At 40.3% G+C, this 21,916-nt stretch overlaps 1 protein-coding gene across 4 annotated transcripts in view; it reads right to left on the bottom strand.

The window, feature by feature from the left end:
• SMURF1 (SMAD specific E3 ubiquitin protein ligase 1) overlaps nucleotides 1-21,916 on the bottom strand; it is a 92,290-nt gene that overhangs the window by 24,094 nt on the left and 46,280 nt on the right. For all 4 annotated transcript variants that reach the window (XM_088832858.1, XM_055410291.2, XM_055410290.2 and 1 more), the window contains exons 2-3: nucleotides 2,122-2,160; nucleotides 889-997 (exon numbers count right to left, since the gene is read on the bottom strand). In XM_088832858.1, the coding sequence (XP_088688984.1) occupies nucleotides 889-997; nucleotides 2,122-2,160 (148 nt within the window). The remainder of the gene's footprint in view (nucleotides 1-888; nucleotides 998-2,121; nucleotides 2,161-21,916) is intronic.

Here is a 21,916-nt window from a genome sequence, read left to right on the forward strand (position 1 = left end):
TTAGCAAGGGCATGAAAACAGAGGTGAATGTAAAATAGTGATTTTCAAAGTTCAATCCACGTTAACCAATGGGTATAAGGAGTTGTCGGATGGCGTGTGGGCTTATATACATTCACTCAGAGCAAACTTTATTTGCTCTTGCAAAAAATATGTGTGTGTTAGTTGCTCAGTCGTGTCCAACTTTTTGTGACCCCATGGACTATAGTCAGCCAGGCTCCTTTGCCCATGGAATTCTTCAGGCAAGAATACTGGAGTGGGTAGCCATTTCCTTCTCCAGAGAATGTTCCTGACCCAGGGATCAAACCTGGGTCTCCCGCATTACAGGCAGATTCTTTGCCATCTAAGCAAAATTTTTAAAATCAACATATATGTGTGTGTGTGTATAAAATATTGGTATAATAAATACGTGCAGAAGGAAATGGAAACCCACTCCAGTATTGTTGCCTAGGAAATCCCATGGACGTGGAGGAGCTGGAAGGCTACAGTTCATGGAGTCTCAAGTCATGACTAAACAACAAAAACAACATAATAAATATGTATAATAATGCATTTCAAATAATGCATTTTACAACTATGCTCATGGTTTTGCTGAAAAAACAGTAGCATATAGAGGACCTGAACTGTAGCCCCTTTTTCCTGTTAGAGAGGGCCAGGAGACTGAATGTTTGAAGATCACAGTTACAGAAGCAAACCATAAAAAATGTATGAAAACATCAAATGCAGGAACTTCCAAGTATATGAATTCTAAACGTAGGCACTATGTCTTTGGCCGTCCACGTTTGTTACCAGAAAGAAGCTGGTGATCCCTTTTTTAAAACAATGCTTCTCTTACAAGCTAGCCGCTTGCTCCCCTGTCATTCCCAAGTGCCTTGTAGGATTTCAACTCACAGATCATAGTGCTGGTTCCACTTTGGGTCCAGAGTGTTCTTCACCGTGTCCGTCGAGTGGCACTGCCCAGATCCGTCCACGACAATCTTTGCAAAAGGGTCAGGGAGCCCTGGAGGAAAGGGGACAGCCACACTGGATGAGACGACAGATCTATTGATGTGGCACGGAGCATGGTCCCGCAGGCAAAGGGCGCCTTCAAGATCACCTAACTACCCTGGCATATTTCACTCTCAAATTTAAGGTTAGTTTCAATCAGCAAAATAAGTTATTTCCATTAAGCTTTCTAAGAAAAGCAACCCAGGATGACATCCTCCTCAGATTTTTAGACACTAGAAATGAAACTCTAAAAACAGGCTTAAATTCAGATTTCCATTTCTGAAGATCACGACTAGCTGAATGGAAGAAAAAGTGTCTACAAATAAATGCATTTGTACTTTCTAAAAACAATACCTAGACATTGTGTTTGCTGGTCTCTGTCCATTTTATCTCTGGAAGCAGCATTCACCAAATTTTCATGAGGTAGGTTCTTAAATACTGGAGTGTGATCAGCCAGATTTATAAGATCAGAGAGGTGGCCGGGTCTGAGTGACAGACCTGGATGGGCTCCATCCCTTTGCACCTTCTCAGCTCCTTGAATAAAGCCCGTGAACCTCAGTTTCTTCACCTGAGAGTGTGAATAATGCCGCTTAGGAACTGAGCAGCATTCTGGTGAGGATCAGAAAGAGTGTGAAAATTTTCCTGCTGTAGGCACCTACTTTACAGTAGGTGGGCTTCTTCAGAAGCGATTCCTTTTCATAAGAAAATGAGTCTCCATTTATTATTTTTATTTTTACAGTTCCTTTCATTACAAGACTTTTCAAGTGTGATTTAATTTATCAAATTTGACTATCAGTTTTACGGAAACTCAAGACGCTTTATAGAAAAATGTCTCATCTGTAGTTGAGCGGAGAACACTTCAGCAGAAAGCAATATATTAACGGATGGAAAGGCAGAGAAAACAGGGTGTGGCCAGAATAGGAAACGAGAGAGAGTTTTTCTTAAGTTATAAATTCTGTGCCTTGGAGCTAAGGAGCCTCTGTGCCGTAGTCAACTGGGAGATGAAGTTTGTCAAACCGTGGGTTTCTATACTTTTTTTAGGAGAATACACCCAGTGTTTTTTAAAACAGTTTTAAATTTCAGAAATACGTGAAGAATATTAACAGTGTAGGAGAGCAAACATGGGTGTCTACTTACTGAAGAAGTCCTTCTTTGCGAGGTTCTTGGCACATAATACTAAAAACAAAACAAAAAAAGGCAAGGGTCAGCGTTTATGGACAAGATTTGCACCATAGTTACTTGCTATGGACAGAACTGTATCCCACCCAGAATTCATATGTTGAAGGTCCAGGCCCTGATGTGAAGGTATCTACAGGTGGGGTCCTCAGGAAGTGCTGGGGTTAGCTGAGGCCATGGGGGTGGGGCTGTCACGATGGGGGGTCCTGCCTCTATAAAGAAGGGCCCACAGCACATGCCCTCCCTCGGCTCTCCACGTGAGGATGCGCGAGGTGCCGTCTACCAGCCAGGAAGAGGGCCTTTGGGCTTTTCCAGCCTCCTATGGGAAATAAATGTTTGCTGCGTAAGCCGCCAGCCGATGGTATTTTGCTATAGTGGCCCAAACTGGCTGAGGCGCTAGCCTATATTTGCAGTGGGGAAAAAAAAAAAAACTCAAAATTATCTTTGCCATTGATTGTATTTCAAATTAAGTTTTACATTAAACAAAAAACTGACAAGTAACTAGAAAGTGTTTTCTCCTTCAGTTAGAAATCAACTGTAACAAATGCAAAATGGTTTAAACTTAAAAATCTTTCTTAAACATACATGTGTGGATTTATCCATGTGTTCTTAAAACTTCCAGGATCACATTAACACCAGCTGAAATGAAGACCTACAGTCTGTATCTTCAGAGCACCTGCTCATGAGAAGCCATGCATCTTTGATATTTGACTAAGTAACACAATCTTATAAACGTAAGCTCTGGTATGCTGGAGAACAGAACGGGAGAATGACAGAAAATATGGGGCCATCATCAAATGTTGTGAAAAGCAAATGATAAAATGCATGCTAAGAATTTAGCACAATGTTGGTATATAGAAAGAATGCGATAGATGCCATTGTTACAATTTTATTAATGAGGTGGGTAAGAAATTTTGTCACTAGATCCGTTACATGATTAAAGCTACTATATAAAGGGAAAATACACAATATATTATACCACCTTACCTGCCTTCTGAGAAACCTGTATGCAGATCAAGAAGCAACAGTTAGAACCTGACAAGGAACAACAGACTGGTTCCAAATTGGGAAGGAGTACATCCAGGCTGTATACTATCACCCTGCTTATTTAACTTATATGCAGAATACATCATAAGAAATGCCGGGCTGGATGAAGCACAAGCTAGAATCAAGACTGCCAGGAGAAATCTCAATAACCTCAGATATGCAGATGACACCACCCTTATGGCAGAAAGTGAAGAAGGACTAAAGAGCCTCTTGATGAAGGTCAAAGAGGAAAGTGAAAAAGTTGGCTTAAAACTCAACATTCAAAAGACAAAGATCATGGCATCCGGTCCCATCACTTCATGGCAAATAGATGGGGAAACAATGGAAACAGTAATAGATTTTATTTTCTTGGGCTCCGAAATCACTACAGATGGTGACTGCAGCCATGAAATTAAAAGACACTTGCTCCTTGGAAGAAAAGCTATGACAAACCCAGACAGCATATTAAAAAGCAGAGACATTACTTTGCCGACAAAGGTCCGTCTAGTCAAAGCTGTGGTTTTTCCAGTAGTTATGTATGGATGTGAGAGTTGGACTAAAAAGAAGGCTGAAAGCCAAAGAATTGATGCTTTTGAGCTGTGGTGCTGGAAAAGACTCTTGGGCAGCAAGGAGATCAAACCAGTCAATCCTAAAGGAAATCAGTCCTGAATATTCATTGGAGGGACTGATGCTGAAGTTGAAACTCCAATACTTTGGTCACCTGATGCCAACTCATTAGAAAAGACCCAGATATTGGGGAAAATTGAAGGCAGGAGGAGAAGGGGACAACAGAGGATGAGATGGTTGGATGGCATTACCGACTCAATGGACATGAGTTTGAGCAAGCTCTGGGAATTGGTGATGGACAGGGAAGCCTGGCATGCTGCAGTCCACGGGGTCACAAAGAGTCAGACACGACTGAGCAAAGGAACAACAACAGTTATGTATACAGCTGGAAGAAATTTTGCCACCAGATCCATTACATGATTAAACTATGACATGAAGGGAAAATACACCAATGTATTATGCATACATAGCCTCCCAATTTTTAAGAATACAGTATTATACTGTGACCTTATTTGACAAAAATATACAGAGGAGCCTGTTGGGCTACAGTCCACAGGGTCGCAAAAAGTCAGACACAAATGAAGTGACTGAGCACACAAGATCACTACTAAGGCAATGTATAGGTCGTAGGTTTAGCGACTGTTTCAACTACAGGAAATTCATCATATACTGTTCTGCAAACTTTTAGTATATTTTATATAACAACTTTATCAAGATAAAATTCCTATACTATATCGTTCATCCAAGCGAAGTGTATAATTTATTGGTTTTTAATATACTCACTGAGCTATATAACCATCAGCACATCAATTTAGAACACTTCCATCATCCCATAAAAGAAATCCTGCATCTATTAGCAGTCACTCATTATTAACCGCAAACCCCACCAGTCACAGCCACCGCTAATCTACTTTACGTCTCTGGATGTGCCTAGAATGGACAGTTCACATAAATGGAATCATAGAACATGTGGTATTTCGTGACTGGCTTCTTAACATTGTTTTTTTTTTTACTTTTTTAATTGGAGGGTAATTGCTCTACAGTATTGTATTAGTTTCTGCCACACATCAGCATGATTCAGCCATAGGTACACATGTGTCCCCTCCCTCTAGAACCTCCCTCCCGCCCCTCCAGGCTGAGCTCCGAGTCACACAGAACATTCCCACTGGCCATCTGTTTCACGCACGGTAACATGTATGTTTCCAGGCTGCTCTCTCCATGCGGCCCGCCCCCTCCTTTCCACTGTGTCCTCAAACCTGTCCCCCAGGTCTGCGTCTTTTTCTGTACCTGCGGGGATGACCGATCGCCGTTTGCCCTGCACCTAGTGATAATGCTGTTTGACATGAATTGAAACCAACGCTGCATTCTGCGGTGAAGGCCACCTGGTTACGGAGACTTTTAATGTGTTCTCTAAGCCAGCCAGGCCAGGGCTTTTCTTTGTAGAAAGTGTTTCCAGTCACTAATCCATAATCTCTTCACAAGTCTATTCACATTTTCCACTCCTCAAATCAGCCTTGGTAGTTGGTGTCTTTCTAGAAATTTGTCTATTTCACTTAAGTTACAGATTTATTGGCATACAGTTGTTTACCGTATCTCCTGATAATACAAAAATACCACCAACTATACAAAAATATACATTTCCTCTTCAGTATAATCTTTGCACCCTTCCTTTCAATGGACACACACACACACAAACTCTTCAGTCTTTTTTGTGGCTGGATCATAATTTATTACAGCTCTGGTTAGTGCTTCATTTCTTGTTTCTCTAAAAGTAAGGACAAAAGTACTTACAAAAAATGAAAACTTGCAAATGTGTAAATAGGAAATGCAGGCCTCAAAAATCTCATCGTTATCCTATGTTTTGCAATAGCATCTTCCTGGCTGGTCTCACATACTTCTTTTTTTCCCATTTAACTTTAGAATTACTTTGAGCAAGTTTTCAAAAAATTCATAAATAAATTTGAGGGGAACTTACTGCTTTACAATATTAAGTATTCCCATTCTCGAGAGCAGCATATATATCCAGTTATTAAATTCTTCTTTATATGCCTTTAACATTTTCACCTACTCACAAACGGTTTCCACATTCCTAATAGGGGCTACTCTTACGTGTCTTGCGTTTTGTTACTATGATGAATGGAAGGTGCCTTTCATTGCACTTTTAAAAAAAATCATCAAGATACCTATTCTTTTATGGTTTTTCATTGCACTTTCTAATAGTTATTTGGGTATAGGAGTGATTACTTGTCTTATAATAATTCTAAATCTGCCATCTTTTTCAATGCTCTTCAAATGAGCCTGTGATGTACTGTTTCCTTCCACCTCCTTGTTTTTCCAAGGTGCTGATGCTGGATTGCTTCTGACTGGAAGAATTCTGATAACATCTCAAAAAAATTAATCCTTGTTCTTCTGCACAAGACTAGTAATTTTTTTAAAATGTATTTATTTATTTACTTGGCTGTGCTAGTTCTTAGCTGCGGCATGCAGGATCTTGTTCGCTGACCAGGGATTGAACCCAGGCCCCCGGCTTTGGGAGCATGGAATGGCAGCAATGTTTTAATTTAAGGCTCATTCCAGTGGAATTTGGTTACCTCAAAAAGTGGCGAGGGTTTCAATATCATCAGCACAAAGAGAATTTTGCCTCGATTTTGTACAAAGATCATTTATGGTCACTATGAATCTAGTTTAGTTAATGGCATTTGATCTCTCCTAGTAGAAAAATTTTGTAATCCTGTGGTAGAATTCTGTTTGTCCAACTATGAGATAAGAGATAACTTATCTCACTTAAAATCCCACTCTGTCTGGATCTACCACTCATTTTAAAGATATGCACCAATTTTAAGTAAGATTCTGGAACTACAACAATGAGCAAAAGAGACATTTACTCTTCAGAGAAAAAGCAGCTGATTTTTTCAGAGCATACTACCGTGTGTTCTCTTCAACTCTGAAGTGCCCTCTGCTGCGGACAAATCATGTCTCAATCCAGTAATCTCCTAATCATATGCCATAGTTTCCTAATTTGGGGGGTAAAGAAAGAACAAACTACATAATGTTCACTTAGCTTCGGAAAATACATGGGAAAGAAGTATTTTGCTAACATTCAATTAGTAAGTCAAGCTTCTCTACCAGCTCCCTGATGGACGCGTAGGGTCCCCAAAATACTATTTGTGGATTCACCCACTCTCTGAAAGATCATGTTCCTCGGAAGGAGTTTATGCTATTTCTTAAGGTTTCATTAGTGTCGCTTGGTTGGCACTATGGATAAAAATGTTTGCCTGCAGTTCCAAGCCAGAGGTTGTATGACAGTGAGGGAGAAACACAGTTCATGTTAAAAAAACAAGTAACGAAGTCCAGGGGTCACACAAGAGTCAGACACGATTTAGCAACTACACAACAACAACAAAGTCCAGAGGGCATCTGGGACTTTTCATTATGTTTGGGCTTCCCCGGTGGCTCAGGCTGTAAAGAATCCACTTGCAATGCACGAGACCCCAGTTTGATTCCTGGGTTGGGAAGATCCCCTGGAGAAGGGACAGGCTACCCACTCCAGTATTCTGGCCTGGAGAAGCCCCATGGACAGAGGAGCATGGCGGGCTACAGCCCATGGGGTCCCAAAGAGTCGGACACGACTAAGTAACTAAGCACAACACGGAACACTGGAAGAGTAACCCCGATTGTCTCTGGGGCTTCCCTTGTGGCTCGGCTGGTAAAGAATCTGCCTGCAATGCGGGAGACCTGGGTTCGACCCCTGTGTTGGGACGATCCCCTGGAGAAGGGAATGGCAACCCACTCCAGTATTCTGACCTGGAAAATTCCATGGACTGTATAGTCCATAGGGTCACAAAGAGTCGGACACATCTAAGTGACTTTCACAATATTTGCACAAAGCCCTCCTTCATGAGCAGTCTTTTTTTTTTTTTTTTTACATCTAAGGGATGATTGCCATGGACCAATGAAGCCATTACATTCAAAGAAAATCTGTAACTGAGGGGTATTTTGCAATTTTTTTAAATTTAAATTTTTAAGACATTTTTTAATTTTAATCTTAAAACATTGCTTTCCTTGACACCTGGATTTTCCCACAGAACATACAGGAGGATGACTTCCTCGGTGGAGGAGAAAGGCCTCACAGGAAGCAATTTCCAAAGCTATGGTTGGTTTGACATTTTTTCTCCCTCAAGTATTACAGGCTATGCACCTTTGCCTTGGAAGATAAGCAAAACAGTTCAGTAAAGGTCTCTGTCACTATCTCCAGATCATATTTGTCTTAAATAAAGTAAATGAGATGTTTTTCAACATTTTGGAGTGGGACTAAGACAGCAAGAAGAACCAGGGGAATTTTCTAGATAGAAGCATTTTCCCTTGCGAAGAGCTTAGGAAAATTTACATTTTCATTAGAGAATGTTTTATCTAAATAATTAAAGTTACATTCCAAACTTAATCACCTCATCGATCAGTTAATTATTAGTATCAATGTTGTCTGCCTGCATGTTTCTTTTTGTTTTCAAGCGTCCTTATTCAAGAGCCATAACGTGGTGACAACGTTTACTAAACTTCAAAACTTAAAAAAATAAAATAAAACTCCAAAACTTCAGCCCGGATGTCTAGTATCTCATCTCCTAAAAAGCTCCTAGTGATTTTATAACCAGGAACTAAGGAGCAGTTTGCTACTGGTGTTTCCAAAAACCACCCTGGAAAGCAGACTGTCTCCCCGGCAACCATCTGACCAGTGCCTCTGCCAAAACACTCGATGAAATCTATCAATGGAATCACAGTGGGAGGTTTGGAAACTTTGTCATTGTTTTGTGAAACGTTCCAAATACAATCTAATTCCCTTTCACAGACCTAATAACAGCAGCTAAAATGTATCAGATGCTTACAAGGCACTACCCTAAGTGTCTGACACGCCTGGCCAACCCTAAGTGTCTGACAAGTCTGGCCAGGCTTATCCAGCACCACAATCCCATGAGCCAGTTACTATCATGTTTATTTTCCTAATGAGAAAACGGGGGCTTAACAAGATAACACAACTTGACCAACAAAAGCCACGGTAAATGCTGCTGCTCTGGGCAATGCCTCTGTTTATCCATTTAACAAGCATCCACTGATGACCCCACCAGAGGCCAAGTCCTGTTCCAAGTTCAGAATGCTATGAAGAACTAAACAAACCAAAAGAAGGTGTTTGTGCTGGGTACTTCTCAGGCCTGAGGGTTTGACTTTTAAGGCAAGTCAGGTAAATTTTTTTTTTTTCCTTTTAAACGGTTGCTTAAAATTGACTTCCTAAGCTTAGACTATTTTCCTCAGGTTGCTGCTGCTGCTGCTGCTAAGTCGCTTCAGTCGTGTCCGACCCTGTGTGACCCCATAGGCGGCAGCCCACCAGGCTCCCCCGTCCCTGGGATTCTCCAAGAAAACTCAACTTTATCCAGAAGGAAATTAATTTTAACCCCAAAAAGCTTGTCATTAGGTAAATTATATTTGATTGCCACCTTAGAAGGAAAGTGAATGAACTCCACAGACAGGAGATAATCCAGAGTTAATAAGGAGGAGAACCTCCCATAAGGCCAAACATCCCCACCCAGTTGACTTCTGAAGAACTAAGATAAAAGGAAACTGTGCTCCACTGGCTAAGTCATTTTAAACAAGGTGGTAACTGCTGAGGGTAAAAGGGAAATGAAGGAATGCTGTGGGAAGAAAGCTAGAATTAAGCAAGCTCTCCTACAACCTCATCATCAGTCCAGACCTAAAATAAATAGACAAGGAAAAAGTAATAATAGCCAGAGAAAGTTCTGTCTGTGTTTTCTTTCAGTTACTGAGTTGACATATGAGGCTTTATTAATTTGATGCATAGAAAGGTCAACAGAAAACTGCAAGGGGAGACCAAGTTTTAGCAAATATCCCCACAAATGGCTAAGAAAAAGCCATAGTGCATAATCTTCTCAAAGTCCCTTAACGTTTCTTTCCTATTTATCATTTTACAGTAATACTTTCTATAGCAATGAAGCAATGACAAGCCACTCCAGTACTCTTGCCTAGAAAATCCCATGGATGGAGGAGCCTGGTAGGCTGCAGTCCGTGGGGTCGCTAAGGGTCGGACACGACTGAGCGACTTCACTTTCACACATTGGAGAAGGAAATGGCAACCCACTCCAGTGTACTTGCCTGGAGAATCCCAGGGACGGGGGAGCCTGGTGGGCTTCCGTCTATGGGGTCACACAGAGTTGGACACGACTGATGTGACTTAGCAGCAGCAGCAGCAAAGGTATTATTTGGCATAGTTTTATCACAAAATTGTCTATAATTATGGAGCTAATCACTATTCACATCACAGCATTAGTAGGAGTAAAATTATTATGCTCAATTTAGTCAAGAAAAATAGAAGAAAAGGAGATTGAACAACTTGCTCAAGGTGACCTTGGCAAGTCAGTTTTGGAGATAAGAACTTGATTTATCCATGAATGAAACGCACAGAGCTCACTAGATTATGCTCCTTCATTAAGACAACTGAGTGTTAGGAATGAAACCATTTGTCACCACCTTAAAAATTTTCAGTCTATGTGGCCAATATTGAATTCATAAGATCATTTTAAATTTTTTTAAAAATCGTGGCCCCGCCATTCCACCCTTAGGCATGTAATTAACAGAAATGCACATATACATAAGTTTGTGTGGTAGAACAATTATAGATGCAGTGAGTAAGGGCAGATACATTGAGAGGGAGATCGAATAATGACCAACTAAACTAACAGTAACAATCGCTAATATTTATTGAGCTTACTCTGTGCCAAACACTATCAATAGCACTTTACAGGTTATATCTTATTCAACACAACCAATAAGGAGGCCAAGATGAGGTGAGATTCAATCCTTGCCCAAGACCATGGAACCTGTAAATTTCTTCCTTGTATCTGACCGACTCCAGAGCCCAAGCTCTCTACTGCGCGTACCCTGATACAGTTTCCAAAAGGTATAATTACGGTGACAAGCTGACATACAACATAAGGAAGCCAGAATACTCTAGAGAAACACATATTTTTGTAAAAGCAAACAAATATGACTTAAAAAAAATAAAAAGGGAACTAACTCTGCTAGATCCTACTTCTAACTAGAAAATGAAAAAAAAAATTGTAAAGCAGTGGTATCTCATTAAGCAAACATTTTAAAATATAACAACTTGCTGAGATATAATTGACAAACCATAAAACTCTTGCTTTTAAAGTATGAATACATTTCAGTGGTTTTTAATATATTCAGAGTTGTACAACCATCACCACCATTTAATTTCACAGCATTTTCGTAATCTTTCAAAGAAACCTTGTACCATTAGTGGTTACACACCCCTTCACTCCTGTCCTCACCTCTGGCAACCACTAATCTACCTTCTGTCTGTTTATATTTGTATTGATGTTTGCCTACAGTGGACTCTTCACATACAGGGTCATGCAATATGTGGCCTTTTATGACTGGTTTCTTTCATTGAGCATAATGATTTCAAGGTTCGTTCACAGTGTAGCAAGTGTCAATACTTTATTCCTTTTTGTTGCCAAATAAGACTCAGTTATATGAATATATCATACTTCATTTAATCCACTCACCAGAAAATAGACATTTCAGTTGTTCCCACATCTGGGCTACTGTGCATGATGCATGAATATTCATGTAACACGGTTTTATGCAGAAACACTTCTCTTGGGTATCCGCCTAGGAGTGGACTTAGTGGATCGTATGGGAACTCTGTTTAACACTTTGAGGAGCTGCCTTCCCAGTGGCTGCCCAGTTTTGCACTCTCCCAGCAGTGAGCGACAGTTCCAGTTTCTCTGCATCCTCACCTCCGAGTGTTTGGATCTGTACCAGCGCCATGAGACACAAAGAGCCCTTTTTCCCCTTCTATTTGCCTCAACATCTCTGCTGAAAACCAACTGAATGAAGACATGAGGATTTATTCCTGACTCTCAGTTCTGTTCCACTGATCTATATCCTTCTATCCTTCTGTCCTTGACAGTCTGTAATGACTAACATGGCTTGGTATTAATAGTAAGTTTTGAAATCGGGAAGTGTGAATCTCCAATTTTGTTCTTGTTTTTTTTAAGATTGTTTTGGTTATTCTAGATCTCTTGCATTTCCATATGAATCTGAAGATCAAACTCTGTAAATTCCCCAAATAAAGCCTCCTGAGATGTTGACTGGCTCTCTGCTACAGGGAAGCCTGGCGTGCTGCAGTCCATGGGGTCGCAAAGAGTCGGACACGACTGAGCGACTGAACTGAACTGCTACACGTGCAGTTGCATCCAGTTCATAAGCACGGATGTCTTTCCACTTACTCAGGGCTTCAGTTTCTTTCAATGTTTTATGGTTTTCAAATATTTGATGCTATTTTAAAAGGAATTGTTTTCAATTCTCTTTTTCAGTAGATTAATGGTTACAAAGGAGGTTGAAATGAGGGGACCCAGGGATGACAGCTAAGGGGTACAGGGTTTATTTTCGAGGTGATAAAAGTTCTGCAATTGTAGTGGTGGCTACATAGTTCTGTGAACATACTAAAAACCACTGAATGATACAGTAAAAATGAGTGGACTTTATAATACATGAATTCTACTTCAATCAAGGTGTTACTAAACAGAAAGAAAGAGAGAACCCCATTGAGTAGATACATGAAAAAGTACAAGACGAAAGGAGTTCATCTCTACAGGGAAGACTATAGGGTTCATTTCCCCAGGCCAATGTCAAAAAGACTGTTTAAGACTGATGATTTATTTACAAGTTAGTTAAATCATCTGAAGCGAAGTTTGAATGCCATGATATTAAACTAAGGAAAGAAAAAAACTTCTGTTTACTTTTATAATGTTGATCAAGTCCATTTTACATGGACAAATGACCTGCCCATTAAACAAACCAGCTAAAGACTGCTACAATGATTTCAAAATTATTGGAAGAGTCCCAACTGAAATCCCTGCTTCCTATGTTAATTTAAACTCAAATTATTCTTAAAACATTATCAAAATCCTTTTTGATAATATCTCAAGGATCTCTACCGTCTACAGACTGCCCCCTTTGGAGTTCAAAACACAAAATAAAATTTCTCTTGATCTACTTAACCAGCTTTATCACCCAAGTATGGTTTACTTAACCGTTCCCAGACCACAACATAGCAGTTTTTACCACTGGGCCTTTCTTCCTGGTGGATGCTGACCTCTTTCTGTGATAGTTAAGCAGGTTTTGTTGGGGTTTTTTTTTTGAGCTAGAATGTGGGTCCAACAATAGTACATGATTTACAATAGCCAAGACATGGAAGCGACCTAAATGTACATCAATAGATAAATGGATAAAGAGGTGGTGTGTGTCACACACACACACACATATATATAGGTACAATGGAATAGTACTCAGCCAGAAAAAATAAAATAAGGCCATTTGCAGCAACATGGATGATGAATCTAGAGATTAACATACTAAGGGATGTCAGACAAATATCATATGCTATCACTTACATGTGGAATCTTAAAAAATGATACAAACGAACTTATTTATAAAACAGAAACAGACTCAGAGACATAGAAAACAAACTTACAGTTAACAAAAGGGAAAGTGGGGAGAGGGATTAATTTGGAATTTGGGATTAACAGATAAACACTACTACATATAAGGAGAACTAGATAGTCAATATCTTGTAATAACCTATAATGTAAAAGAATCTGAATCACTCTGCCCTATACCTGAAACACTGTAAATCAACTATACTTCAATAAAAATAATAATTATCTTTAACCCACAGAGTAGGTGTTCGGTCAGTATCTGTTGAGAGCTCTCCTTATCTCCTGCTCGACTCTGTCCCAAGCACTTCACCTATGCAACCTCCAGAAAGCCTTCCACAAACCCCGGGAAGAAACTCAGGGTCTGAGGAGGAACTTAGTCAAGCTTGCACACGTGGAAACACCGTTCAGTCACTGCAGTTCTATCCTTCTTTCAGTTACAGCTCAAATCTTACCGTTCCCTGTTAGGCCAACAGCGATTTCTCCTTCCTCTGAACGTCTAAAGGACTTCCTGCCTTTGACATATACCGCCCTGAACTGTATTTTCAAAGTAGACTTTATTGAGAGCAGTTTTAGGTTCACAGCATAATTAAGTGGGAAGGAGGGAGACTTCCCTTATTCTCCCTGACCAGTGCACAGCCTTCCCAACTATTAGTATCCCTCACCAGAGTGCCATCTTTGTGACAGTCAGGGAAGCCACGCTGATGCACCATCAGCACCCCAAGTCCATAGCTGACCTGACGGTTCACTGCCAGTGCTGTACATCCTGCAGAGTTTGATATATCCACGAACGTAGTATCACACAGAATAGTTTCACCGCCCCGAAAGTTGTTTTGCTTATTCATCCTTTCCTCCAAATTCCTGGCAATCACTGATCTTTTAAACAACCTCCCTGGTTTTGTCTTTTTCAGAATATCATATGGTTGGAATTATACAGTATGTAGCCTATTCAGATCGACTTCTTTCACTTAGTATGCAGTTAAGGCTCCTCCTTGTCTTTTCATGACTTGGCAATTCATTTTATCTTTTTTCATTAACTTATTTATTTTCATTGGAGGCTGACTACTTTACAATATTGTAGTGGTTTTCATTCCCTTTTAGTACTGAATAATATTCCACTGTCTGGATGGACTAGAGTTGCTTTCTCAAGTTTTGGCAATTATGAATAAAACTTCAATAAACATCTACCAACAAAAGAATTAATCAGCACATCAATCTAACAAAGAAATGAACAGTTTTGAGCCAACCTGAGGATTATAACCCCAGGAGACATTCTTTCAGAAAGCTATAAGGACTGTTCCACATTTCAGAGGTCAAGGCACAGTTATATAAGTTTTTGAGAGTAACATATTGATAGTGTCATTGTCCCACAAGGCCAGTAGTGGGTTCCTGTGACCCCTTACAGGGTTGGGAAAGGAATGTTATCTCCTAAGGAGTTACCTTGCTGGCGCCAGGGGGAAATTGCCTTTTATTCTGGCAAGGAGGCATTCCTGTGTCTTCTAAGGGGATCGAGTTAATATGTAATGCAAAATGCACCATGCTCACTAAAGGGGAGAGGGCAAGGGGCTCAAACGGGCAAAGAGAATTCATGTTTAAAAATTTTCTTGTCCCGTCTCAAAAATAATTTTATTTCATCATATCCATGTGCAGGTCTTTGCTGTGGACTAAGTTTTCATCCCCTTTGGTTAAATACCAAAGAGCATAACTCCTGGATCATGTGGCAAGGATATGTTTAGTGTTGGAAAACCTGCCAAACTGTACTCCAAAGGGACTGTACCATTTGGCACTCCCACCAGCAGTGAATGGCAGTTCCTATTTCTCCACGTTCTCGCCAGCATTTGATGTTGTCAGTATTTTGGATTTTGGCCCTTCTAATAGGTGTGCAGCAGTATCACATCATTGTTTTAATTTGCACTGCCCTGTTGACATATGTTGTGGAGCATCATTTCATATGATTTTGGTCATCTGTATATCTTCTCTGGTGAGAGGTCTGTTCAGGTTGTCTCCCTATTTCTTAATTGAGTGGGTGGGCTGTTTTCTTATTGTTGAGTTTCAAGCATCCTGTGTACACCTGAAACTACTATTATAAGTCAACTGTACCTCAATTTTAAAAAAAAGTTATTATTTTGGATTAATAGTCCTTTATCAGACATATCCTTTGCAAATATTTTATCCCTGGCTGTGGCCTCTGCATTAATTTTTTTTCACATTTTTATGTCTTACAAAATTGGGCTTAAATATATCAAAGTTATTTTAGGTAGCCATACTGCTTTCCCTGGGAAGTAGTATCACCTGATGTTTAAAGTAAGGTAAAGGAAAATCCAAGCCATCCATATAGAAGTTAATACGTGGCCTTTCTGTTTACTGGCAGCTATCACCAGACGGGTGACTGAGAGCACAGGGAAGCTACTGGGGACAGCAGGGCTTCCTGCTGCACACCAGCTCCGAAGCCTCTGGAACCCCAAGCTCTCCCTGTAAAGCGCGCAATGTGGGCACGAGGCTAGTCCAGGTTACAGATTTACTGGATTCGTGTCTACTGTGGTGGATCCAAGTGCCCAGTAAGCGTGAAACTCACGGCAAACCTAGCCATCACGGTGCCAACCACCTGCAGGACACATGGAGCTAAAACCAGATGCCGTCAGCACCTTTGCTGTTGTTTAGTCACTAAGTCATGTCCAACTCTGCAACCCTCTGAACTGCAGACCACCATGATCAGGACCAGAACCATGAACATCAGGGAGACACATAAAAAGATCCCAGCCCACCAGGCTCCTCTGTCCACGGGATTGCCCCGGCAGGAAGACTGGAGGGGGCTGCCATTTCCTTCTCCAGAGGATCTTTCCGACCCAGGGGTCAAACTCACATCTCCTACACTGGCAGGCAGATTCTTTACCACTGAGTCACCAGGGAAACCCATTAGCACCCTCAGAGTCCCGAATTCTTAATAGGCTGGTTAAAATTCCAAACTCATATTCTTTGAAGTTATCCTCATTGAAGCAATCCATAAAGTTATCAGAAGAAATCAGTGGTAACAGCAAGCCAACCCATAAACACAGGGAGCTTTGTGCCATGACAGCTCCTGACTACAATCCTGTGGTTTTGGAAAGGACCACGAGTTTCATGGCGTTAACAGTGGTTCTCAGGCTATTGCTTCACAAAGTCTTAGAAATACTCTCCAAATCCACACAAACCCAATAAAGTCAGTATGTTAGAACAATAGATGTCTGGACCTTATTTCATGAATGTATTGTCAAACTTACGAAAATTCAAATTTAATAGTGGTGCCAAACCACTTCAATGGGAAGACAGCAGTCTTTTCAATAAATGGTGCTGGGACAACTGAGTAGCCACATGCAAAAGAACGAAGTTGGACCCCTAATCTCACTCACATATAAAAGTTAGAAAAAATCATAGGCCTAATGAAATAAATCTACATCTGGGACGAAGCAGTGGTTGCTTAAATGGAGTACCAAAATCACCACCAACAGGGGTGTCCCTGGTGGCTCCGTGCCAAAGAGTCCACCTGCCCGTGCAGGGGACATGGGTTTGATCCCCGGTCTGGGAAGATCCCAAGGCCCAGAGCAACTAAGACCACGCGCTGCAACCACTGAAGCCTGGGAGCCTAGAGCCTGGGCCCCACAGCAAGAGAAGCCACTGGAATGAGGGCCCCACGTGGCAACCAGAGAGGGGCCCCCACTCACTGCAACTGGAGAAGGCTGCACACAGCGACAAGGACCCAGCGCAGCCAGAAATACAAAAATTAAATCATTTTTTAAAAATCACAAGCAACAAAAATCAGGTGAGTTGGACTTCGTTGAAATTTAAAACTTTCCTTCTTCAATAGATATTATCCAGAAAGTGAAAAGACGACGTGCTAAAAGAATGGGAGAAGATATACATAAATTAGGTATTTATAAAATCTGGTAAGGGACTTGAATTCAGAATATTTAAAGAACTCTTACAAAGCAACAATAAAAAGACATCCCAGTTAAAATATATAGGCAAAGGATCTGAACCAACATGTCTCCAAAGAATATATACAAATGGCCAACAAGCCAATAAAAGATGCTCAATACCATTAACATCAGGGAGATACACATAAAAACTACAATGAAATACCACTTCACACCCACCAAGATGGCTAAAATAAAAAAGATAGATAAATGCAAGAGTTGGCAAGGATACAGAGAAACTGAAACACTCATACACTGAAGGTGGGAATGTAAAATGGCACAGTCACTTTGGAATAGCCTGGAAGTTCCTCAAAACATTAAGCAGAGAGTTGCCACATGAACTAGCAATTCCACTACTAGGTATACTCAGGAGACTTGAAAATATATGGCCACATAGAATCTTGTACATGAATGTTCATGGCAGCCTTATTCTTAATAGCCAAAAAGTAGAAACAACCCAAATGTCCATAATCTGATGAAGGGATAAATAAAATGTGGTGCAGCCATTACAGTGAAATATTATTCAGCCATAAAAAAAGAAGCACTGATACATGACATACGCTACAGCCTGGATGCACCCTGAACATTTTATGCTTAGTCAAAGAAGCCAGACACTTACTGGACCACATATTGCATGATCCCGTTTATACGAAATTTTCAGAATAAGCAAATCCACTGCTATAAACTGAATGTTTGTGTCCCCTCAAAATTCACATGCTAAATCTTAACACCCAGTGTGATGGTATTTGGAGGTGAGGCCTTTGAGGGGCAATTAGGTCACGGGTAGAGTCCTCACCAATGGGATTAGCACCCTTACAAAAGACAGCGCCCTTGCCCTGGTGACCACAGAGAGACAACGAGAAGAAAGCCATGTATGAACCAGGAATTGGGGCTTCACCAGATATTAAGTCAGCTGGTGCCACTTCCAAGCCTCCAGAATTCCAAGAAAGATTTCTGTTGTTTATAAACCACCCTGCCTATGACATTTTGTTATAGCAGTCTGAACGGACATCTATAGAGACAGAAAACAGATCAGTGGTGTCCAGAGGCTGGGGATAAAGAGGAATAGGGGGTGACTGCTCAAGTAGGTGGGGGTTCCTTTTGGAGGTAATGAAAATATCCTGAAATCAGCTGGTAATTGGTTAAACTCCATGACATACTGAAAACACTGAATTGTAACGTGAAAGTGTATAGTTTATGATATGATAATCATATCTCAATTAAAACCTACATGCAACAGTGATTCAAGGACTAATGAAAGCGGTGTTTGTTTCTCCCGAGACACACCCTTCAGTCTCAGCTCTCTCTTACTAGGGAGTTACAGGACACTGTCTAAACTGTCACGTTGTGTGGAATAACAAGTGTCAATACATTCTTTACACTGGAATGAAAAGACAATGGGCACCTCCAACCAAAGAGTGTAAAATGCAGCGTATCTCCCACAGAGCTTACAGTTTGGCTCAACAGACACCATACATCAAGAAAAACAAACAATAGTGCAAAGCAGATCCCTTTTGTTCATGACTCAAGTCATATCAATCCATCCTTTGTTGTATCTTTGAAATCTATTCTTTCCAGGCCCACTAGGATTGCTCAATTCCCAGCCACTCTCGTCTCCTGAGTTATGACAACAGGCTCTGGCATTTCTTTTCTCGAATTCATTTTAATCATGAAATAATTATTTGTTGGCTAAATGAATAAAATGCTATTATGTAACCCCCTTCACATAAACCTCTGAGTTCAGTACCATTTACAAAATAAAATATGAGAGAAAAAGAAAGTATAAACTCTTAGCATCTAACACATAAATTTCTATAATCCTGTCCCATTCACTTTCTGGCCTTAGCATCCGCCCCGGCCCATAAAGTGCTGCTCCTCCAGTCAGAATACTATACTGTCTTCCAGATCTTTCTCATGCTTCTCTAAAACTTTTATTGAAGAATAACTGATTTACGATGTTGTGTTAGTTTCTGCTGTACAGCAAAGTGATTCAGTTAAACATATGTATACATTCTTTCTCATACTCTTTTCCATCGTGGTTTATCACAGGATATTGAATACAGTTCCCTGTGTATTTTTATATAGCATTTATATAGCATTCTCCATAAAATACTTTGCATCGGCTAATCGCAACCTCCCAGTCCATCCCCCCAATATCCCTCCCCACTCATGAATGAATTCTCTTCTTTGCTCGAGAGTCCCCACCCACTGCCCTCCTCTATATTATCATCCTTCCAGATCTCTGCTTCGAGACCAAGCTCAAAACTCCCCTCTCCTATCATCTGTCCCCTATCCTTTAGTGCCCTGTAGAATTACTTACATTTTTTACTACTTATATACCCCTCCAAACAGATTTTTAAACTGAAAGTAGGATCCATGACAGAAATGAATCTAAGATTAACATCTTGCTCAATAACCACCACCACATGGAATCAAATTTCAAAATGAGCTGTACAGGCAGATCAGAAGAATTCAAAGAAACACAATATTACTGTGGGAATGCTTAGAAAGGTTGTTCTGGTTTGTTTTTGTGTAAATGAGACAAATTGGGTTTCAAAGGCTGGATAGGTTTTGGATTCATGGAGAGGAAATACTGTCAGAAATCAGGAGGCAGGCAGGGAAGGGAGGTAAAGCCCAGGATCCATGTGTTAATTGACTGCATTTTACTGGGAGGACTGAGACGAAGAGATGAATTAAACTTTTAAAATACTGTTGAATAGTTTATCTTCAAAAGCCTTTAAATTTTTATGCTATTTGTTAAAATAATGTTGGAAAGTAAACTAGCATTGATCCACTTAACTCAAGGTCTGCATAGACACAGTATTGAGGTTCCTCAAAAAACTAAAAATAGAGCTACCATATGATCCAGCCAACCCACTCCTGGGCATATATCCAGACAAAACTAAAATTCGGAAAGATATATGCACCCCTCTGTTCACAGCAGCACTATTCACAATAGTCAAGACATGGAAACAACCTAAATCTCTATCAGTAGAGGAATGGATAAAGATGCGGTACATAAATACAGGAGAATATTACTCAGCTATGAAAAAGAATGAAATCCTACCATTTGCAGCAACAACAGATGGACCTAGAGATTACCATACTCGGTGAAGTCAGAAAGAAAAAGACAAATACCGTATGATATCACTTATATGTGGAATCTAAAATACAACAAAATGAACTTGCTTATAAAACAGAAATAGACTCCGACACAGAGAACAGACTTGTGGTTGCCAAGCCGGAGAAGGGGTTGGGGAGGGATGGTTTGGAAAGTTGGGATTAGCAGACACAAACTCCTAGTCTTTGAAGTAGAGCTAATCCTCATTACTCATGAATTCGGTATTCACAAACATGCCTACTTGTTCAAATGTGCTTGTAACTCCAAAATCAATACTTGTGGCGCTTTTCCTGTCATTCATAGACACATGCAGAGTGACATGAGCACTAACTTATCACCCAGCGTACACACTCCCAGCTGTGGTTGAACAGGCGATAATTTGCCTTCTTGTTTCAAGTGTCATACCACATAAATTATCCTTTTTATGGTCCATTTAGTGCCACATTTTCCACATTTTTGTGCTTTTGTTGGTGGTTCTGCTATTTAAAATAGGCCCAAAGTACAGTGCTGAAGTGAGACCTGCTGCTCCTAAACCAAAGAAGGCTGTGATGTGCCTTCCAGAAAATTCGTGTGTGTTAGGTGAGCTTCATCCAGGATGACTCACAGCGGGGGCTGGCCACACTTTAAATGTTAATGAATCAGCAATATACGTTAAATACGGTGTCTTTCAACAGAAGTATGAAACAAGCTTATGGGTTGATCAGCTGACAAAAATGTAGCAGAGGTTCAAGGGAACAGAATCCTGTATTCCTTTAGAAGCCGTGGTTCTGGGTCCACTAATTTAGTTTGAGGGACTTAAGAACATAGTTACCATGGATAAGAAGAATGAACTGTAGAGTGTGCTTTCTACTGACAATTAGATCTGGTGTTATCCACACCTCAGACATTATACAGATTCACACCGGAAGTTTCTAGTCCATCACCAACTCTACACCATCCATCAGGCACTGATTCGAGCCAGGCAGAGTATTGGCAAAAGAAGGAACAAGAGCAGAACGAAGACAAGCAAACATGGTGTTCCAATAATCGTACTGCTCCAAAGAGGACAGGAGAAAATGCGAACTTTACACCAAAATCATATTCTGTTCCTCTCTGCTCCTCCCAACTTTCAGAATGATAAGCAGTAATCTCCAAAATCCCTATATTCAGAAAATGTTTCCAAAAGTGAATTACAAATTAATTAATCAAATTGAAAGCTGCCTTCAGTCTGGCATTCTTAATAATTTGTCAAATTTTCTTTCCTCTCATCTCAAAGCCACTGTTTTCAGTTCTAGCCATAAAAATTAGGTGAGAATGTGGACAGAATTATCTCCACAAAGATTTAGTGTGTTTTGTCCTGGAAAATAGAGATTCTCTTGGAATTTACTGCCAAAAAATGCAGTCAAATGTAACACAGCAATCACGCCATGATGATATTAATTATTACCAAACCGCCAGAGCCTACAGAAATGGTGCCCAAATCCTAAGGAGGTTTGCAGTTTCATTGCTAAAATTCTTATGCAAAAGTTATTTTATGCCAAGCTAAATATAGTTTATGATTTCTTTTCTCCTCACATGTAGGG

The sequence above is a fragment of the Moschus berezovskii genome, chromosome 27, assembly GCF_049115385.1.
Source record: "Moschus berezovskii isolate FMDL1 chromosome 27, NW_MosBer_1.0, whole genome shotgun sequence".
Lineage (NCBI taxonomy): Eukaryota > Metazoa > Chordata > Mammalia > Artiodactyla > Moschidae > Moschus > Moschus berezovskii.